The 23,517-nt window shown below is 39.0% G+C and overlaps 1 protein-coding gene across 3 annotated transcripts in view; it reads left to right on the top strand.

The window, feature by feature from the left end:
* Window positions 1–23,517, top strand: part of FBN1 (fibrillin 1) — a 199,078-nt gene that overhangs the window by 5,566 nt on the left and 169,995 nt on the right. For all 3 annotated transcript variants that reach the window (XM_069983105.1, XM_069983095.1, XM_069983085.1), the window contains exons 3-4: window positions 19,366–19,448; window positions 23,118–23,216. In XM_069983105.1, coding sequence (XP_069839206.1) covers window positions 19,366–19,448; window positions 23,118–23,216 — 182 coding nt within the window. The remainder of the gene's footprint in view (window positions 1–19,365; window positions 19,449–23,117; window positions 23,217–23,517) is intronic.

Raw genomic sequence — 23,517 nt, 5'->3', positions numbered from 1 at the left:
TCTCTTCAATATGTTTAAAAAGGAAACGTTTCAGCTATGAGCCAGATAAACAGAAAGCAAATCTAATCAGGTCATACTGCATGGTGAGCTGTGTGATTACATAATGTACATGGGCTGATCTGTGCTGAAGAGAGTGTCCATGTTATTTAGAAAGAGTCCATGCTACTTTACTCACTGTTCTCTATGTTCACTTGTAGAAGAGGTGTTGGGCGATTAGAATATTAGTTTCCACTGCATGAATATGATAGTTGTATGCAAATTGGGATTGGAATACTTCATTTGATCCTGGGAGTTATGTTGTCTATCCCAGTCCCCAGCTTGTTCAGCATACTATAGTGCTAGTGATGAGACTTTGGGAGTACTTGTAAGTAATGTTTATGTTGGCTGAGAACTTTATCCAGTGCTTAGAATGTGAGCAGCGATTCAGTGTGAACTTTCCGTTAACCCTGTTTAATGACGGAATGAACAGCAACAGTATAGGTGATGGGAGATGCTTTCCTTTTAAAAGTAGAAGGGAGAATCCCATCATTTCAAACAGTGTAAAGGACTATCACAGTTTTATAGCCGAACAAACTGGTAACATTCTTTATTTGTAATAGTTATGCAGTACAGTAAAGTTTTATGTGTTGTATGCATCTGGTCTGTGAGATCTTCCATTTTTACATGCTGAGAAATGAAGTCATTGACACTCTCAGTGGATTTTCTTATCTAAACTGTCTTAGATTTACTAGTGTTAAGCTTTCAAAGTTTTAAACATGTTTAGAAGTTGGTAGGTCTCAAGACTATTATAATCTTATGCTTATACAACTATTAGTTTGGATCAGAACTGTACGTTATACTAACTTGGCATTGAAATAAAGCAAAATAAGTGGTAACACATGAGAAAGTCAGTTCCATGCTCATTTTCAGTTTATGTCAAAGAAAAGAGAGTGGGACCCCCCAGTAGTGTGCCACCCAGGACAGAATGGCCTGGGGTTTACACCTGTATACCGTTCCCTGACCCCTTGGCTAGTTTCTCATCTCCTATTTGCAAACAATGATACTCCTCTATAGAAGGGAGACCTATGCTGGTTCCTGGCCCCCAGTAGCAAAAGGGTGGGAACCCTTCCCTTATATACAACAGAAGATAACAATACTTTTTATAAAAGTATAATTGAAAACTAACGGAAAACCTGAAACCATTTTACAAAGTAATATAAATCTATTGTAGCAGCACCAGCAGTGCAGTTATAAATGGTGGAGAGGTGGCACACAAATTATTTAATGATTGTTACTCCATTCAGGCTACATTCACATGTCCGTTGTTCTGTCCGCAATTTTGGGAAAACAATTGCGGACAGAACATAGAACCAATGGTATTTAATGGCCCCGTTCACACATCCATACATGTGTACAGGGCCGCAATCTGTGCCCCCCCAAAAAAGGACATGTAATGCGGACCGCATTTTGCCGCACGGATCACTACACTAATGAAGCGTCAATGTAGTGCTCCATGAAGCACGGAGCACTACAGATGCACATTCATAGCGCGGCCCATGGGTCCGCGGTCACAGGCTGCACTACGGATGTGTGAATGTAGCCTCACTGTGCAGGGTCAATAACATTATAGTTAAATACTTTAGATATTATTTTTGCATTCAACAAAACCAAATACAGTGGTGCCTTGGATTACCAGCATAATTCGTTCAAATCCAAATCCACTCTTAAACCAAAGCAAATTTTCCCATAAGAAATTATTAAAATGCAGACAATTGGTTCCACACCCCAAAAATAATGATTTATTATTCTAAATAACATGTAAAACAGATGAAACCAAACATTCAGAAACAGCAGAATATGTGATGATATAAGTTACTGTACAGTAATGGATAGGATGGGAAACACAAGGGCTGACAGAAATTTCATTGAGCATGAAGGAATGAGCAGGGCAGATGTGGACACAGTATAGCAGCGATCTCTGTCCGGGGAGAGAGGGATTACAGCTATGAAGAGATTACCTCCACAGTTCTGTCCCCTGATGCAAGCCCCAGCCTGAAGTGGATCTGCCATGATTTAGAAGGTGAGGGACACTTCCTGGGTCAGAGTACAGTGCTGTAGACCCCGCTATGCAGACCATGCCCCTCCCCCACTTGCGCTCCCACCCAGTACAGGGAGTTCTTAAACCAAAACATTGCTCTTAAATCAAGTCACAATTTTGAAAAAATTTGAGCTCTAAAATCAAAACGCTCTTAAACCAAGTTACTCTTCAACCAAGGTACCACTGTATGTTTTTATTTTGTTTGTTTGCATTTTTTTATTGCAATTTTTGAATTTTTTTTACATCTTTAAAATCTTATTTTTACTTTTGTTGTATGCTTTTAAGTTTCCTTGGGGACTGGGTATAAGCAATTGTTTCATTGCACACACAGATCAATGCAATACAAATGTATTGCATTTATCTGTTTAATCTGTGATCAGTTATGGCAGTCATGGATGTATTCTTTTTCTTATCTGTATTTATTTTCTGATTGTACATTTTTTAAATTCCAATTTTCTGTACATGAACCTGCACAACTCCACTATGTGGTGGTTTGTAGACTTCATTGAGATCAGTTACAACAGGAAACTAATTAGTTTCGCATGTACAGTGGCATATGCTGTCACACTGTAGTACACATGCTTGTCCTGCTGATAGTGAACTATAGCAGGATCATCAGTGAAGTAGGACTTGGGATAATTATATATTGTCAACCATGAAAATTTGATAGATAATATAAATGGAAAATTAGTGTTGAGTGGACTTGTCAAAATGTTCGGGTTTGGCAATGTTCTCTGAACCCCAATGCCCAGCATTTGATTCCCAGTGGCTGCAAAAGCCTATGGCTGTATCCATGTTTTTCAGGACTCCCTAGGGGCATCCAATCTGCAGCCAAAGAGAATCAAATGCCGAGTATTTGGGTTTGGTGAATGTTGCTGAAACCGAACAGTTTGACAAATCCACTTAACTCTATTAAAATATTGAATATATTGAGCTGTGTTGCCATAAATCAATTGATTATACTCTGTGGCAGGTATAGCACCTAAATATGAATATAGGCAGAGTGACTATACGACCTACTTCCTGGAAGCAGTGCTGCGCTGTGGTGCTGGAAGCCCATGGCTCCATTACACCGCCAACCAATGACAATTATCGTTGTAAGGATACGCTTATCGAAAATCGGCTGTTATTTTAAAAGGGCAAACTGGTGCCGCCTGCCTGGATAGCTACACTTCTACTTTCAATATAATTCTGTCTGCAATGATAAAGAGGAGACTAAAGAGTGATCACTACAAGAAAGTAAATGTCATATTATAAATGGCTAAAGTGAAAGCAAAATATCAGGTAAAACGTTTTATACTAATAATAGTATTGTAGATACGGCGCTAAATGTTTGGTGGGCTGTAGCTCGCTGCTGATGGATGCAATCTGGAGATGGACCCGTTCCCTCCAAGTAATAATAGTAATAATAAATATGTATGTTTGCATCCAGCGCCACTACTATTGATCACGCAGCAATACAATGTGATATAATAGATGGAACTTACTTAGTCCAGATGTTCCTAAGTAGAAGATGTCTTCTGTGTAGTTGTCCTTAGTTGCATTGTATTGAGCCTGTTGCAGTATCTGTGATGATTGATAGATGCAACGAATCAGTCTGTAGATTATTATGCCGGTAGCGCGATAATCTACAGACTGATTCGTTGCATCTATCAATCATCACAGATACTGCAACACGCTCAATACAATGCAACTAAGGACAACTACACAGAAGACATCTTCTGCTTAGGAACATCTGGACTAAGTAAGTTCCATCTTTTATATCACATTGTATTGCTGCGTGATCAATAGTAGTGGCGCTGGATGCACACATACATGTTTATGAAAGCAAAATATCATTATTTTTATGATGTGGGAAAGAAACCCACCAAAATTTTGTAAAAAGTATGTTTTTCATAAAAATCTGATTTAAACAATAGGTCATTTCCCGATGACACATTCTCTTTAACATCTTAGCAATGGGACTGTTAGATTTTCCAGCATCAGATTACCATAGACTGTTACTAATACATTGTCATTCCACACCCTCCCCAACTCACTTATGTGCTGGTCCACACCCTCCCCAACTCTGTTATGCGCCAGATAACTCCTCTTCCAGATTCCCTATGCACCAGACTATGCCCTCTCCTGCTCTCCTGTGGGCCGGCACAACACCCATTCCCTAGATCCCTTGTGCCAGACCATGCCTTCCTCAGCTCTGCCGTCTCTCACATCTGTCGTCAATATAAAGAAGGAACATTTTGGTAACAAATGTCTTAGTAAAAATAAAACACAGACAATGTTTTCAGAATTGTATCTTATACAGAATTGGAATTGGTTAAAAAAGTTCATAATCCCAATTTCACTGTAAAATACAAAAACATTTCTGTACTCATTGTGCAAGTCCCTGACCAACTAAGGGTCCTACTTGAATCATAGCAACCTATAATGCTATCAGATGGCGATGTTAGTAAAATATTAATATATCCACATGCAGCATGCTCAGGCTATAAAGATTTTGATAGATTTCTTAGATTTGTTCTATAGGTTTCTCACTAAACCTTCAAAAACACCTGGAAAAAAACTTACGAAATAAAACCTATTAAAAAAAAGCTAAAGGAAATGGCATAAAGCATTGCAGACTGAACATAAAACTTGTTTGGAGCAGACCTTACACTTGACTATGGATATGGCATAACTTTATACTCAAATGGAGGATCCAAGCCCAAGATCCAGAGAATTTTGAGGCATAGTGCAGATTTTCTGGTGGCTTTCATTCTAATGCCACAGTAGCCCTTCTGACCACCTAACTTTGGAGGGAACTGCACCCGGTCTTCTTCATATAAATGGCTTGTGCTACAGTTTTCTGAACAATGGATGACTGGGGCAGTATTCTGTCTGCATGAAAGAGTGGGTAACTAGGGTTCTGCTGGCAGGGGAAAGTGTTGACTGTGCTACTGGCAAGGAAAAGTAGGTTGCTGAAGCCTTGTTGTTTAGAGAATTTGAATGAAAAGAAATACTATACTATAGTATACCATAATACTATAATCTGACCTAAATACTTATACATTTACATAACAAGTTATACCCAGTAGAAATCTTAAAGCATAGATATATGTATATAGATGCAGAACTTTTTTTGTTACAATTAGCTACAGTCTCAAAAGTGAATGTACCATCAGACCCGGGCTGAAGCACTGGAGGTGGGCCAACCCACCCCCAGTGGGAGAAAACCCCCGCCCCTCTATGACACTGCTCCATTAGATTCAATGAAGCTGTATCATAGAGAGGCAGGGTTACCACCCACTGGGGGTGGGTCAGTCCACCTCCAGTGCTTCAGCCTGGGTCTGATGGTACATTCCCTTTAAGGAAATTGGTTGCATGTGCAATTGTCTTGTAGGAGTGATACCCACATACTATGGGGGAGATTTATCAAACTGGTGTAAAGTAGAATTGTCTTAGTTGCCCCTAGCAACCAATCAGATTCCACCTTTCATTTTTCAAAGAATCTGTGAGGAATGAAAGGTGGAATCTGGTTGTTACTAGGGGCAACTGAGATAGTTCTACTTTACACCAGTTTGATAAATCTCCCCTTCTATGTTTTATATGGATGTGATTGGTCTGCTTCACATTTTCTTACTTTCCTTAGGCTACATGGCTGCTTTGCAGGAATTAGGCGTTTTGTATCACATTTTCATCTGTTAGCTGACTGTATGTTTTCCCCGTGTTTCCACTACTTACCACGCCTTTAGCTTGCATTCATTTTCAAGCTAATGTATTTGACAGGGTTAAGGTTCTGTCCCTTACTGGCCAAAGGATTTGTTAAAAAGAAACTCTCCTGTCATGTCTTAGAAATGTCTTAGAAATATTCTTCATGAAATAACAATTTTCAGTCGTCTTTTCTTGGAGATCTGTGTTGTGCCAATCCTGTGTCAGGGAGGGCACAATGCAAAGTTCTGAGGGGGAAAAAAAAAATTCCAGATATTCCCGAATTTTTATTTTATGGGGAATTCAAGTATTTACAGAACAGACATGTCAGGAGAGGTGACAGGTTCTCTTCATACTGAAAGCGCTCTTTTGGGTGCCATTCAAAAGTTTTATTGACTTTACATAGTCAGGAAAATTAGTACATGAAAAGTAGCAACGTGTCAAATATTAATCCTTTTTCAAGCCAGTAATCATGCATTGGACGTTTTCCCCAGTAAGAAGCAACATAGAAACTTTGCTACTTTTCACCTACTACTTCTTCTAAATTTGAAATGTCAATAAAACTTTGAATCAAAACAGAGAAGAGCTGTTCTCCATGTATAAAGCTTTAGCACATCCAAACCTGATTGGGAAGTGTTTATTTATGGCTAAGAAATGGATAAGTTCTAGTAAGCGCTATATTCTCCAGTATATATTCAATTGGATTTGTTAAGTATCATTCATAAGGAGGAATGGATAATAAATGGTGTATGTGTGGTGACCAGCTGGTGTTATGTTGCACATGACTAGCTGGGTGCAGTAGTTCTCTGTATGTGCCACATGGCAGGGAGGGTGGCATTCTACACTTCTTTGCCAATGAGCTGTTTCATCGAAGTATAGGCGAATGAATTCTGACACTAGGATTTCAGGAAACAACCGTAACTTTACTGAACAGTTCTTGTGCATGTTTGGGTGATTAAAGTGATTGGCTGCTGTCACTGTCGCAGTAAAAGTACTGCTATGAGCCTTAGCATCTTACTTGCTGAGCATTACATGTACTGCGCTGAGTATGTACATGTCCTCAATCCAGTTAGGCTAGACTCTGCTCACGAGGATTTTCACAGCTTGGCTGACTTTGATTAATAGGAAATTTGTACTCACAGAACAACTCCTCAGATTTGTCACACAATATCCAGAGGGACTCATGCAGGAGTAAGAGCACCAACATACAAGCCAATCAGCGCCATCTCTGACTGGAGCCCTACTATGGTCTCATTGGTTGAAAATCATGTGCCCAAAGCATCTTACTTTCCTACATGCGACCACTGGGTGTGGTCAAAGCACAGCAGTAATGTTAACACTTGCACTGATAATACCTCAATGTATGCTAGTAAGCAGTGTGAATAATAAGGTAGCAATACATACAAAGAACATATGATACCCAAACACAGTCTAAAGAGCTAAGCAGTATCCCTCGGCCACAAGACAACCTTGTACATAAAGCAGCTGGGTAGATGGGTACCGTTGGTAACCGTAACCTGAAATTTCAGTCCCACCCCTGACGGTGCCAATGTTTCTGATCCTGCTTCATCCCACATGGGGGAGCTGCAGTAATGGAGTACCACTAATACACAAAGAATGGAGCTAACTGCCTCTGGCCCCCGTTTGTGTGTATTGCAGGTAACAAACTGACGATCGACAGGGGTGCCAGGTGCCGATCATTGATGTCTTATCCTGAGGATAGGCCATTAAAAAACCCTTCTTTTCCTCAGGATATAATATTACCTCTTACTTAGGGTCCTATTAGATGGAAAGATTTTTTACGATTAATGACTAACCATAAACTATCGCAAACAAGATTGTTTATCGTTAACCTAAAATCGTTCACCATATTACACAGAATGATGTTTGTTAGTTACGATTGTTACTACGATCGTTATTGTGATCGTTACTGTGATCGTTTACTCCTTCTGATCCCAGCAAAACAATGGGCAATGTGCAATTACACTGAACAATTAGTGAAAAAACGTGGAACTTGAGCAAACGAATGTGGAATTACAGCAAACGGTTAGCGAACGATTAACGATAATTTTAGGTTCAGATCTAAATCAACGATCAACAACATACGAACGATTTATCAATCGTTGCCTGCAATTGCACAGAACGATTATCGTTTAAATATGAACGATTTAACGATATTTTGCACGATAATCGTCCCGTGTAATAGGGCCCTAACTCTGTACAACCTCTTACTACGTCTTATTAACTCTGTACAACATGGAACCATAATACAGCTGTGTCCATCAGGGCCTACCTCACTAATAAACGCTTGCAGACATATTTTGTCTTTAGCTAGTGTTTTCTGTCATCGCTTCTACTGACATGAACACAGGAAGTGACTGTGCCGTTCGGGCATCCTTCAAGTGCAGCGTATCTGTGTGTTAATTGGATCCTTCAGAGCACTACAGTATATTTAATTATGTTTTTGAGGAAGAAAGTCTCTTTCTTGTATGCAGTATATTTGTCCAAAATCCAGAGATAATAATTTACAGCTGATGTGTCCTGTTTTGTTGAAACAAGTGACTCGGATGTACAGTTTCATACAGCTCAATTGCTAGACTGTCCTCAGATAACCTATCTCTGGGAGTTTTCCTATATCTGTAGTATGGGGATACTCCTTAAAGTGCTGCCTTTTGGGGATGTTGTTCATTTGACACCCTTGGCACTCAGGACTGTCAAGCCTATTCCCTTGACGAATATAAAAAATAAAGGACTTTTTAAAAAGTTTTGGCTCCTAATCCAACAGCTGGATAATCTCTGAATGGGGAGATGTTTGGGCCCTCATGTAATATAATGTAGAGATACACTCTGGACAAGCTAAATAATCACATTTGATTAATGTTTTCTATCCAGATTATTCTGGGCTCTGTAATGCATTCTAGTATAACCCAAGAAAAATATTCAGTCTTTGTTATGTGCTTGTGAAAACAGATACCCAGAGATGAACAGATCCCAGTTCTCTGGATGGAGAAATTCCAATTTGCATAATTAAAGCCTCATTACTCTGTGTATTGTCTTGTGCACTTCATTTGCATTGCTGTATTTGGGTAGAACGTTGATTGGGATATTTCATGTATTTGCATTTAATGTTGTACATGTTTAGAACACAAGTATTGTTAATTATATGTGAATATGCATTACATTGGAAAATATAGCGATATATATATATATATATATATATATATATATATACACCGTATATATAAAAGCAGTTAAACCTCTTTGACATAGCTACACAAAATTACAGTGGACTTAGATCTACAGGTGTGATACCTTGGAGATATAGCCAGTACAGTCCCAAACATAATAGATTCCCTTTAAATCCACATAACATGTATTCTATACAGTTTGAGGCTGCGTTCACACTACGTATATTTCAGTCAGTATATTTCAGTCAGTATTGTGGTCCTCATATTGCAACCAAAACCAGGAGTGGATTAAAAACACAGAAAGGATCTGTTCACATAATGTTGAAATTGAGTGGATGGCCGCCATTTAATGGCAAATATGTGCTGTTATTTTAGAACAACGTCTGTTATATTGAAATAATGGCCGTTATTTACTGTTATATGGCGGCCATCAACTCAATTTCACCATTGTGTGAACAGATCCTTTCTGTGTTTTTAATCCACTCCTGGTTTTGGTTGCAATATGAGGACCACAATACTGACTGAAATATACGTAGTGTGAACCCAGCCTAATGATAGACACACACCAACAAAGGTATCAATAATGTCACTGGTCTAAACCTTGGGATTATTAAAAATATTGTTTTATTTCAGCAACACTAATGATCCTAATTTGATTCCTTAATTTTTCTCTGTGCATGCCCATCAGTTTCTGATAGCGCCCAAACACTTTAGATTGTCAACTGATTCTGCTGCAAATGACAAGATTTTTTTATGACTTTTAATTATACAATATGCAGGCAACTTAAAGGTGAACGTACACAAGGGTCACATTTTCACTACTATTTAATTGAATCGGAAAATCTTCAGTATGGCTGTAGGGGAAGAGCTCTTGTAACATTCACATATAGGACAGAATTGATCAAATCTGGCATTTCGGGTAATGGTTTTATAGCTTTACTGTCATTTTTCATAACACTTGACATGTCATCAGACATAACCAAATTAAAGTCCAACAACACCAAAGTCCAATGAGACCAACTTGTGGAGTCTGGATGCATGCTGAGATGCTTACAATCCCAAATGCAGGCATCAAAACTTGGAGAAGAAGTAACTCCACCAGAATTTGTAGAGTGAATAATTTCATTAGGTAAAGGAAAATGCAAAATTTTGATCCTAAAGGTATGCTTGAAAAAAGTCCCTTGGGGTCAAAAGGTTGCATATTCCTATACCTGAAATTTAAAGCTTGACATTTTTCACTTTACGAATGTTACGAACGACTTTCTTCTCCTCCATGTTATCCGATATGTCGGAAGTTACGGATCACACTCCTGAAGCCTTCTGCAATCTCAATATACGGCCGGGAAATGTGCACAAAAGCATGTCGCTCCCTGGCTGTCAATCAGATCCAGCTTGTTTGCTTCATTATAGTCTATGGAGAATGTTCTGCTGGCCGGGCAGAAGAGCGCAATCCCCCTGGCTGTATCTCGGGATCACAGCGGGTATCAGGAGTGAGACCTGGTAACTTTTGACATGTCTAAGGACAGTAATGCTTTAAAGTGTACCTGTCATTATAAATTTAAAAATCTAAATCAACAGTAGATGTTAAATGAAGCAAGTTTGCAATATACATTCATTATTCTTTTTGTTATCATGCTGTAAAACAAAGCTGAACTTACCAAAAATCCAAGTCCAGTCCCTGAAGGCAGATTTTCTGACTTGTGCTGGTTGAAAAAAACAGACTAAACACAGGAATTCCGGCCAGTACAGAGAGTCACGGCTCAATGTGTCCATCAGTCACATGACTGCCTTCTCTCTGTGAGCGCTCAGATGGCCTGGGATACACAGGACTTCCTGTTTTCTGTTTTAGAGAAAAAAAATCAGAAAACAGAAAGTGCCTTGTTTTCCATGATAACAAAAAAAAAATTAATGTAAATTGCAAACTTGCTTTATATCACATCCCCTGCTGATTTAGATTTTGAAAGTTATAACGACAGTGACACTTTAAGGATGAAAGCACTGGAGCAAGATATGCTACAGGTATTAAGAGGTACAAACACCCTAATAAATTTGGTGCATCCTTCACTGTCCTCTGGATCAACACAGTATGGTTGCTTCCTCTTCATCAACACGGAAAGGTAATAGGTTGCATCTTTTTCAACTCTATCCACCATGTAACTGAGTTCATGCGCCACAACTTGAATTTATTAATCTACGCCTCTTTCTGTAATAGTCCACAGGAGATAGTAGCTCAAGCAACCAGTTTCTAGTAAAATGTAACTCTTATTTCTGTATGAAATGTAAAAGTGACAAGTCACATATTAATACGGCCATCAAGGCTTTTTCTAATAGCTTGAAAAAAATATGAGGCTGCTAAGCTAAAGAAATAGAAGTTATATTTGAAGTGCACCCGATGCTTAGGATGCCTGGCTTCTGCTGGCCATTGTAGGACCTGGGTTGAAAGTGTGGCAGATCACAGTAAAAAAAAACCTTTCGCACATGTTTGTGTAGAGATTAGTGAGAGTTTTTTCTTCTAGGCAATGTTCCTACAGCAGGCTTAAATATAGTGTCTCTATTGTTTTCCATTGAATTCCATGGCGGAAAATAGCCACAAAACACAAATTAGAGAATGCTATAAAAATAAATAATGCAGCATGATCTATATCTGGTTAAAGACCACACAATAACCCACTAAACACTAAAATTTCACTTGTGACCTTTACTGAAAAAACTGGGCAGCAGACAAACCAACATAATAGGTTACATGAAAACGGAGTACAGCAGCAAGTCAGTGTCGGTTACCTGCGCAAACAGCTTTAGACATTGTTCACACAATGTAAAACGGCGGCTGTTGTTTGCAGTGCCAAATAACGGCCACTCTTTAACATGTTTCTCCTGCCGATACTGCATTATCGGCTGGAGGAACATTATTTAAAGCCAATTGAATTGTGCAAGTTGTAGGGGTGTGCCTGGAAAATAATTAACCATTGACTTTCATGCATACTACGGCCGGCATGACAACCACACAGTGTGCGGCTGCTGGTTGGAAACAAGGGCTATAAATAATTGACATGTCAATTATTTCCATGGCCATTTTGTACAACAGCCATTCTTCCATACGCTGTGTGGACAATGGCTGTTTGTATTGATTTCAATGCAACCCATTTTTTTTATGACAGGAACAGCCGTTGCTTTAATCAGCAACAACGGACATTCTTGTCATAAAAAATAATAATAATGTGAACATGGTTATGGTTAATGGTGATTTGATGACCATTTTCATAGTTCTGAGAGTAGTACCTATTGTTTGACCGGCTTATGTTAGGAAAATAAGTTTATACTTTTGTTGATATACATGAAAAAAGCAAAATACAACAGTAAAATAGGTATAAAACACTCCATAGGTGTGCCGAATTCCAATTAGCTATTGCAGGCAATGTAAAGTCCGACCAGAGCCAGACTTTACATTGTCTGTGCTGTCAGTTTTGTGCGGCCCCTATTCAATGAATTTTTGCATCAGTTTTGAGTGTCTACACTCTGGCCGGGATCCCATAGAAAACTATGCAATGTATTTTTTTTAATAAATAGCGGCCGGTCTTGCAATCTGCATCAATGGCCGTTATAAATTGAAAAAATACGTTGTGTGACTCCGGCTTAATGTAGCACATTATTAGGTTCTAAATACGGCTGTGTTTTGTATTTATTTTACTGTCGTATTTTGCTTTTATTTTAGTGGCTGTAAACATAGCCTCAGTGGTCACTGCTAAGAAAAATGGCAGGAATTAAAGGTTTAAAAGGAGTATCTGGGAAAATGTTTTTTTTTTTTACTACTGGACCACATTAATGCAAATAAATAGAAATTTACAATTTATTGATTTTAAATATTGTACCCTTCAAGTAATGTTTTCTCCTTGGCCACTGCTGTGCTATCCATAGCCATACATCAGTAGAGCACCAATGGGAACTTGGGTCCCATGGCGTCTTCAACCAAAAGATCAGTTGCTGTATTCGTACATTTGGTACATTGGAATACATCAATTGGTATTACCAGCCAAGTGGTTCTTTGCATTTTAAGCAAAACATTGAGAAGTTTTATAACTGTCAAGCTAGTGTACGTGTGGAGAGTCCAACCTGGTTTGTGACTTTTCCTTGCTATTAGTGATGAGCGAATACTGTTCGATCAAATAGCTATTCGATTGAATAGTAAGGTATTCGATCTATCGAGTATTATCGAATAGTTCGCAGAATATTCGAAAAATATTCGATAAGAGTTCAAATCCCCCATCTTACGGCTTTTACCTCCAAGTGGTCGAAATTTATGTTTTTCAATAATCGAATACTTGTTCCCATAGACTTTAATGGGATTGAATATTCGAATATTCGGGAGATATTCGTACGAATATCGAATATTCGAATATTTTACTTTTAGCTTATCACTACTTGCTATGTAACAACAGATAGGATTTTTCATTATGACTCAGAAGTATAAAGTAAAACAGTGTTGTCGAAATAAAACAAATTTGAAATAGTCCCAAGGTTTAGAGCAGTGACATAATTGATACTTTTGTTGGTGTGTGTCTCTCACCACACTGTATTAAACACGTTATATAGACTTTTGGGAATCTATTATGTTTGGGAATGTAGTGGATATATATACAGTGATGCCTTGGATTACGAGCATAATTCGTTCCAGGACCGTGCTTGTAATCCAAATCCACTCTTAAACCAAACCAAAATTTCCCATTAGAAATCATTGAAATACAGAATTGGTTCCACACCCCAAAAATAATGATTTAAAAAAAAAATTCTGAATAACATCTAGAACAGATGAAACAAACAATGAGAAACAGCTGAATATGTGATATTATAAGTTACTGTACAGTATAACAATCAGCATGTGGAGTATAATGTATAGTGAGTGCATAAACCTGAAAAAACAGCAGCAGTTTGTAGATACAGGATGGAACTGCAGATACCCATAATGCAGTAGCGTAGTACATCAGGCTAGAATAGAGAAGCAGGGATGCTGTCAGAGGTCTATGTGGTCACATGACAGCAATTGGGAGGGGTGTGTGCTCAGCATGGGCCAATCAGGAAGTGAGAATCACAGAGCTGTGTAGTAGGACAGAGACAGAAACTTTCCTATACAGCAATGTGTATAGTTCAGTGTAAGTGCCGGTACATTATAGCAGTGTGTATAGCTGAGTGTGAGTGCAGGCACAATATAGCAGGAATGGAGAGAATGGTAAACCCAAGGGCTGACAGAGACTGCAGGGAGCATGAAGCTGGAATGAGCAAGGCAGATGTGGGCACAGTATAGCAGCACTCTCTGTCCGGGAAAGAGGGGTTACAGCTATAAAGAGATTACCTCCACAGTCCTGTCCCCTGATGCAAGCCCCAGCCTGAAGTGGATCTGCCATGATTTGGAAGGTGAGGGAGACTTCCTGGGTCAGAGTACAGGGCTGTATACCACCCTGTGCAGGCCATGCCCCTCCCCCACTCCCGCTCCCACCTAGTACAGGAAGCTCTTAAACCAAGTTACAATTTTGAAAAACTGTGAGCTCTTCTTGCAAAACACTCTTAATCCAAGTTACTCTTAAATTGAGGTACCAGTGTGTGTGTGTGTATATATATATATATATATATATATATATATATGTATATATTAGGTCCTTCATGAGCAGATTAAAGAAGGTTTCATTGTCCTCGTTTATTCCTAAGATGATCATTTTTCATCAGTCCTATGCTCTGCTGGGTGATATGTTAGATTAGCATTAGTTCAGGTCATCATATCCTCAAGGGTTGATTTAGGGGCAGCAACCATGGCTGAAGCTGCAAAAAGAGATCTGTTTGGTTGTAGTTATGGTGGTGGACAGACCGCTTTGTGGTGAAACCTGTTACAGAGGTTTAATACTAATGTAATATACTTTGTATTATAATTATAACTCCTTAATGGTGCGTTCACACCTACAGGATCTGCAGCTGATTTTCTGCAGCAGATTTCATTTAAATAACTGAACACAGCATCAAATCTGCTGCAGATCTGCTGCAGATCCTGTAGGTGTGAACGCACCCTAAGTAACTATGTTATGTGCAAAGGTGCGAGGAACACTTGGAGTGGCTGAAGGTTGAGCTATAAGTTGGTTAGCCTGGTAAAAATGCATTGTGCTGGCTTTCCTTTATTCTGAGAACGGGGTCAAAATTTTTGCTGTTTGTTTTTTCTTGTTTGATCGTCCTGTGTTTTTCTGGACACTCCAGTAGTTTTACAAAGGGTTATACCTGCTCATCTTGTGGTCGCTTATCCATTCCCATAACAGAGAATGTAGTACCATAGTGTTGTAAAGGTTCAGATATTTTGCTGCTATTATCTTGAAATATAATAAAGAAGCCATTCTTACCTGTTTATGCTCCCCCAATGCCCTCCGGTGGCAACTTCATTTTTTTCAATAGAAAATTAAAAACAGATATTATGCCTTATTTTTCTTTGTTGTATATTGCGTTTGTTACAAATGGAAAATAAATGAAAGAAATTTCTTTCAAATGATAAGAGCTATAATGTAAATAATGCAGTGGTGTTTTAACAAACCATGTTAAGAAAATGAGGTTTACACAATCCCTATACTTAAATAGATCAATATTTATAGGTAAAAAGGCTCTCTCTCTCTCTAATTTAACACCTAATATATTTCAGACAGATCCTCACAGAAGATGACTCCGCACCTCTCTGCACATTTTTCAGCACTGTAGTTCAGCCTCTTCAGAGGCATTCTGGATAATTGATTCATTTTCTGCTGGATCAGTGAGATTCATATAAGTGCCCTTAACCGTATCTATGTAATATAAAGGTACACCATAGTGTGGGCCAGTTTGGATCATTAGACAATGCTTTATTTAATATACTCAAAAAAGAGATCAAATAAACCTATTAGGATGTAGTTTCAACAAAGCACACCAGACCTCCTGTTTGACCTAGTTTTTGCCAATAATGGCTTCTTAGAGCGCATCAATCCATTGATCTGATTGCTTTCCTTCTAATAAATCTTCAATTATAATTAATGTTGCGCTGACCTGTCAAAATGTTTGGGATTATGCAACGTTATCCGAACCCAAAAACTCAGAGTTTGATTCCCTGCAGAGTACTACAGGTAAACATGTTTTTCAGGACTCCCAAGGGTGGCATCTAACTTCTGCAGCTGCAGGGAATCAAACCTGTGTTCATGTTTAGATAACGTTTCCCAAACCTCAACATTTTGACAGGTCTCCTCAACACTAATTATAATACCTGATTCTTGCCTACTGAAATTGATTAGAAATAGAGATGAGCGAACCTCGAGCATGCTCGAGTCCATCCGAACCCGATGGTTTGGCATTTGATTAGCAGTGGCTGCTGAATTTGTATAAAGACCTAAGGCTATGTGGAAAACATGGATATAGTCATTGGCTGCATCCATGTTTTCCAGACAACCTTAGAGCTTTATCCAACTTTAGCAGCCGCCACTAATCAAATGCCGATCGTTCAGGTTCGGATGGACTCGAGCATGCTCCAGGTTCGCTCATCTCTATTCAGAAATGGTTGTTCAGAGTTAAAGCTTTTGGACATTTTACTCAAACCCCGACAAGTGCTACTGATCATAGCCAGTGGCTTTACACTTTCCAGTTCCGTAACTCCACTGCCTTGAAACATAAAAGATTGTGGGGTAAAAATGATCACTTGGTCCATCTAGTCTATCCTTTTTGTATTTTCTTTCTTATTATTTTTAGATAGCTGTATGTTTATCCGAAGAAGGTTTAAAATTCTGTTATTGTAGATTTACCAACCACATCTGCTGGAAGTTTGTTCCAAGTATCTACTACTCTTTCAGTAAAGTCATATTTTCTCATATTGCTTCTGATCTTTCCCTCAACGAAACTCTGACTGTGTCCCCTTGCCTTAAATATGTAAAAGAACTAAATAAGATTCAAGAGGAAAGTGTTGTTAATAAAAACTGAACTCAAGAACAAGAGGACACAGTGAGAGGTTAGCTGAAGGAAAGATCAGAAGCAAAGTGAGAAAATATTACCTTACTGAAAGAGTAGTAGATGTCCCCCCTTTCCCTTCTTTCCTACTGATTATACAGATTCAAATCTTTAAAGGGGTATTCTGGGTTAGGAGTGTTTTTTAACGATATGGTAGGCATGGTCTGTTTTAACATAATAAGGTAAACTCACCTACCTGTCTCCAATGTCGCCACCACAATGTTCTGTTCCCCGTTAGGTTGTTTCCAGGTTCTGGGGCTGTGACATTGCAGGCCCACCCAGCCAATCAGCGACTGAGGTGGGACTCCACTGCAGTCACACCAAGACCAGGAAGTGGCAGAAGATGGAAGGCGCAGTAGAATTGCAGTGGGGATTGTGGGAGGTACGTTTACTTTTAAAACAGCCCATGCCCAGCCTTTCCTAGATTACTACTTTAAGTCTTTACTGATAATCTTTTATGCTTCACACCCTCCACCATTTTTGTAGCCCATCTTTGGACCTGTTCTATTTTACCAATATCTGTATTTAAGTGCGGTGTCTAGAACTGAAGACAGTATTCCAGATGTGGTCTCACTAGAGCTCTATACAGCGGGATCACAATCTCCCTCTTCCTTCTGGTTATACGTCTAGCTATACAGCCCAGCATACCATTACCTTTCACTACCACCTGGTTGCATTGGTGATTCATTTTAATAAAATCACTACCCCTAAATCCTTCTCTTCTGAAGTCTTTGCCAACACAGATCTGGCGATATGATACTTGCATAGAGGATTCCTCCAGTGCATTATTTAAATTTGAAAACATTGAACTGCATTTTCCATTGTTTGGACCACCTATCTAGCAAAGCTAAATCATTTTCCATATTACTGACACCTCCAGGAATATCAACCTTATTGCACACTTTTGCTCTCTCCAGCGACTCCATAGAGAATGAATAGAGTCGTGGGTCACATGCTGTATCCGTGGCTGTATAAAACACAAAGGAGCCGACTGCCTATCTGGAGATTGCTGGGGACTATGGAGGGATCGTTTGCCATCAGTTATTGGAGGGACCTTTATTGGGCTACACAAACAATACAGCGGTCATTTGTGTTCGCCTGCCAGTGATTGCTTGATATTTCCTTATGATAGTTTTCCTAGTAATAAGTATAAGTATTAAGTGTTTAATTATATTTTGTGTTAGTTCGGGAAAAAGATGGTTTAGGAATAGTGTTGTGTGGACTTGCTGAACTGGTCAGCTTTGGCAACGTTCTCTAAACCAGAACGTTCAGCATTTGACTCCTGGCAGCTGGACATGTTGGATGCTGTCTTAGGGTTGGGCTGCAAGGAAAACATGGATATAGCCTATGGCTTTATCCTTGTTTTACAGGTTTTCCTAGGGCTGCATCCAAATTCTCCAGACATTGGGAGTCAAACGCCAAGCATTCAGGTTCAGGGAACGTTGCCAAAGCTGGTCCCAAACAGTTCGGCAAGTTTGACATTGATTGTTTGGTTAATTCATTGAACATGTTCAAGGGGTGTATGAATTTATTTCTAGAAAAAATATATTTCTGGAAGTGAAGTGGGAAGGACCTTTTGCCATTTATGGGTCAGTTGGCATCTGCCCCATAAGGTTTTCTTTGTTGTTTCTTTGCTTTCCACTGGATCAGCATAGCAGGATTATAGTTCAAACTTGATGGAACCTTGTATTTTTACAAACTTTACAGCATATAGCATAATATTATAACATGACCTTGTAGTATGTATTTAGTATAATTTTACAGTCATAACGTAACTGCCTGTCATTAGTTCAGAAACACGTATTGGCACCTTTGTGATAGGAAAAGAGCTTCTGAAGAAGACTACACTACTAAATACATAACACAGTTGCTTCAGTGAATTCAGTCTGTGACGTTTTAAAGACTATCCCGAGGATTTGTGTTTATTTCCTGTAGCTTATTATAGCAACAGGAAAAATGGTGTGTTTTGCAGCATGTAAGGAGTTAAAGGTCCCTGAAATGACCATTTGTCTGTAATTTTTTAATGGACCTTGTTGTGCCTGGGGAGAGTCCAACTCATTAAGTTATAGCTGAGTGAGAGCATCCTGGACTCATTAAAATACTGCTGAGCTGGACAGAATGTGGGCCATGGTGACCGTTAATACCTCATCAGGATTTTTTATTTTCTAAACTCCGAGGCACAGCGTCCGTTCCATTAGTCTTTCACCAACCAAATAATGTGTCAGTTACATAAACCTCAGAAAGCTGATACTTTTCTGCAGCTACCTGATTTTTTTTCTTGCATGAGTAATGATATTAGATTAAATACAACGCTTAGTCCTTTTTCCTATGACATAAAGAAATGAACATCTGTTTCTATACTTGACACTTTAATGCAGTTTGAACACATTGGTCTAATATGCGGCTTTTGTTTTTCAGACCCAATGTTTGCGGCTCCAGATACAATGCATACTGTTGTCCTGGGTGGAAAACGTTACCGGGAGGGAACCAATGCATTGTCCGTAAGTTTCCATCTTTTTTTTTTCTCATTTCCTTACCTACTAATGCTAAATTAGTCTAGGCAGCTAAGAGGTCTGAAATTTAAGTATCTTGGCAACTTCAGCTGTACTAGAAGAGAGATGGTAATAAGAGTTAAAGCTAATCCACCATTCATTTACTTACTTTACTTGTTCTGTATCTCTAAGTCTTTTAACTGAAGGGTTTGTCCAAAGCCATCACCTATCCATGGGATGGGCGATAGGTAGACGAGACCACACTAATTACTAAAATGAGAATTCTGTAGACTTTCTAAAAAGCTATACACTCCTTGCCACACTCTCCAAACAGAACCAAGCGGAAACGAACAAGCACAACTCTCAGCTGAGTGCTTCTGCCCTCTTATTTTAGCAATGACTGGGGGTCTCAGTACCCTGTCCCCCACCAATCAAAATCTCTGATGTGCCACTATGACAGTATTCTTGATATATCAAATGCACTCCTCATACAGCTTATATTTTACACCAATTTTATACACCAATACATACAGTACTGGTTAAGAAAGGTGATTCTCTGACCGAAACGTTCCACCGGGTATGGTATACAATCTCACTATGAACAATCTGACTATTTTCCGGAGCATCTTTTCTTGAATATATTTGAACTTGAGAAATGTAAAAATAAACTAAAAGCATAAGAAGTATTTGTGGAGTGCATTTGATATATTCACAATATTGATTACTTCAATCTGCACCTGTAAATATTTGAGTGCACAGACATAGCCTAATTTAAATGTTACTATAACATGTCAGATTTTCAGTGACAGTTATGTTTCGTCTCTTATCCTGCCTCTGTTGCCCCAACCTCATGTATGCCTCCCTTTATTTCCCATCCTATTTCCATATGCTTTTATTGATACAGTATATGACAAGACCAATAAATGATGGCAGCAGTGCCTGTTTTCATATTTGAAATACAGTTTTATGACCGATAAAGAGTAGAATGCTCCAGCCAATAGCAGTGTACGCACATCTGGGAGAAATGATCACACCTGCTGCAATTGCCACTAATGACAACAAATCATTGTTCGCCATGTCCACTATTACACGGCATCATCACTTTTCAGCACATATCCTGCACAGATGTTACTGCTCTCCATAAATTCTGGAGCCCTAAACGGGAAGCAGGCGTACTGCCTCAGCATATTTATGTTACATGCAGGTTACACCCTCTAGAAATGCTCACTAAATCTTACACAGGCCAACCTGTGGATGTTGGTTGTCGAAATAAAAGGTCTTTGATTTTTATTTTTCTGTATTTTTATTGATTTGACTTGACTTTTTATCACAATCTTGTTATTTAAAGTGCAAGGCCATCATTACAAGTACCCTCATATAATTACAAAAGAAGATATCAGTGGAGGTCTGTGAACTAGGGTCCCAACAAATTTTTGAAGTAAAAGAGACCACGTTTAATGCCTTTTTAATACTTTTTTTCTTTTGTGTCTTATCCTTCCTTGCCTGGTCTGTGTGACTGCTTCTGGTTGTATTTAAAGCGACCCTGTACCCACAATCTGACCCCTCCTAACCACTTGTACCTTCTTATAGCTGCTTTTATTCCCAGATCTGTCCTGCGGTACATTCGGCAGGTGATGCAGTTATTCTCTTAAAAAACTAATTTTAAACTTGCAGCCTGTGTCGAATTGGCGTGGCCTAGAGTGCTGTGCCCTAGGCTTGCACCTCTTCTCCGACCTTCCTCCCCACCCTCTTCACTATTAGAAATGCCCCATGGCAGTTTTTTTCTATTCATCACTTGTCTGAACACTGCACAGGGGCCTTAACTATCCAGCACATGTGCAGTGTTCAGACAGGTGATGATTAGGAAAAATCCTGCCTGAGGCATTCCTAATAGTGAATCGGGTGTAGAGGAGCAGTGGAGGGGCGGTGCATATCTGATGCACAAACACTCTAGGCTGCAAGTTTAAAATTTGTTTTTTAGGATAATAATTGCATCACCTGCTGAGCGGACCTCAGGACAGATCTTGGATTAAAAGCAGCTATAAGAAAGTACAAGTGGTTTGTAGGGGGCAGATTGTAGGTACAGAGTGGCTTTAATATCTACGGTGTATTTTCCTACACTTCACCCCATCACGGACACTTTTCCTGTGAGAGACTGCTTCTGGACAATCAGTTCTACTGGATTATACATTGTGTAGTTTTGAAAACTTTGTATAAAAACTAAAGTGTAAAAAGTTAAAAACAAGAACTAAACGCACACCTTTTAGCTCAGAGATTACTGGGCCAGTGGGGCCCACTTACGCCATATTCTGACATATGTCAATGACATGCCAAAAGATTTGTAAGGGTGCCTTCACACCTACCGTATCGCAGTAGAAAATCCGCTGCAGATCCGCAGCGGATTGAACTAATTGAATGAACACAGCACTAAATCCGCACTTACAAATCTGCTGCGGATTCGCAGCGGATTTGACAGTGCGTATTTAATGCTGTGTTCATTCATTTAGTTAAATCTGCTGCGGATCTGCTGCGGATCTGCAGCGGATTTTCTACTGCGATACGGTAGGTGTGAAGGCACCCTAAAAGAGAATGTCACTTTAAGGTGGTTGTCCCATGGACAATATAATAATCCAATCACTGAATGTCTGGTTTCTCTAACACTGCCAACCAATTGCTGTGATCGCTGTGAAAAACAACATCTCATCATACAAACCCCGTAAATATAAATGTTTATGGAAGCGTGCCACATGTCAGGACAGGGATTACGTTGAGGGTATGTTCACACCCTCAAAATCCTTGTCAAATCCTCTACAAAGCAGATTTAAAGCAGAATTGCAATGGCATACTTCCACATGGAATGCTTGTCAAGAATTGGCATGTCAGTTCTTAAGAACAGAAACGTGATTTCCCTCTAAAATCAATAGGGCTTAGATTCTAAATGAATTTAGAGGCATTATTCACCTGGAATCCATGGGGTCTAAATTACCTGAACAGTCATTCATTTTCAAGGTCGTCATGCCAACATTGATTTCATGTTCCCATAATTTAGGTTCCTGAAAACATTCATATTTATATTTATTATGCCATTTTCCTATAAGGCCGACTGGAATTATAATATGGGAAGTTTTGATCCCTACAAAACATGGAGCCAGTCAGATTTTTTTCTGATGGCAGATGTCTTTGCAGCATTTTTATCACACTTTGCACAGTAGTGCACATGTTAGCATAGAATCTTTTGTCACATGCTGAATTGACAAAATGTATTAGCCAGGGAGCCAGATTAAAGGAATAATATAACACATAGGGGGGGATTTATAAAACATGGTGTAAAGTGAAACTGGCTCAGTTGCCCCTAGCAACTAATCAGATTCCACCTTTCATTTTCCAAAGAGTCTGTGTGGAATTAAAAATGGAATATGACTGGTTTTTAGGGGCAACTGAGCCAGTTTCACTTTACACCATGTTTGATAAATCTCCCCCATATACTTTATCAACATATTTTGTGATCCACCTAGGTATGCATCGATTTTGTGATCTAGGGATTTTTCTTATTTTTTTTTTTTTTAATAGCTGATTCATATATGTTAATGTACAATACTATACATGTATGACTTGATTTTTTATAATGTTTTTTTTTCTGTCAGATCTGCCAGATTAATAGTTATCATGTACTTTCAGCTATTTGCCGCCATTCCTGTGGTGATGGATTCTGTTCACGGCCTAATATGTGCACATGTCCGACCGGTCAAACAGCACCATCATGTGGCTCTAAATCAGGTTAGTATTACATTATGTCTGATGCTTACTGTTTTATATAAAAGTGCAAATATGTGTATATGTGACAGATACCTATAAAATGATGTTTAACAACACATGACATATACATACAGCATGGCTGCCTGGGCCTCGACGCACAGTATCATAACCGTATAACATACAGTTACAGGTAGGCTTCATAGACAGTAAGTGCCATCTGATGTCTACCATTAACCCCTTAAATGCTACAATCAGTAGCAATCGCAGTGTTTCAGTGACAGGAGGGTCACTTATCACTGACCGATTTGCACCGACCAGTATC

This window comes from Dendropsophus ebraccatus, chromosome 1 (assembly GCF_027789765.1).
Source record: "Dendropsophus ebraccatus isolate aDenEbr1 chromosome 1, aDenEbr1.pat, whole genome shotgun sequence".
Taxonomy (NCBI): Eukaryota; Metazoa; Chordata; class Amphibia; order Anura; family Hylidae; genus Dendropsophus; species Dendropsophus ebraccatus.
This window is presented reverse-complemented; position numbering and strand designations above follow the sequence as displayed.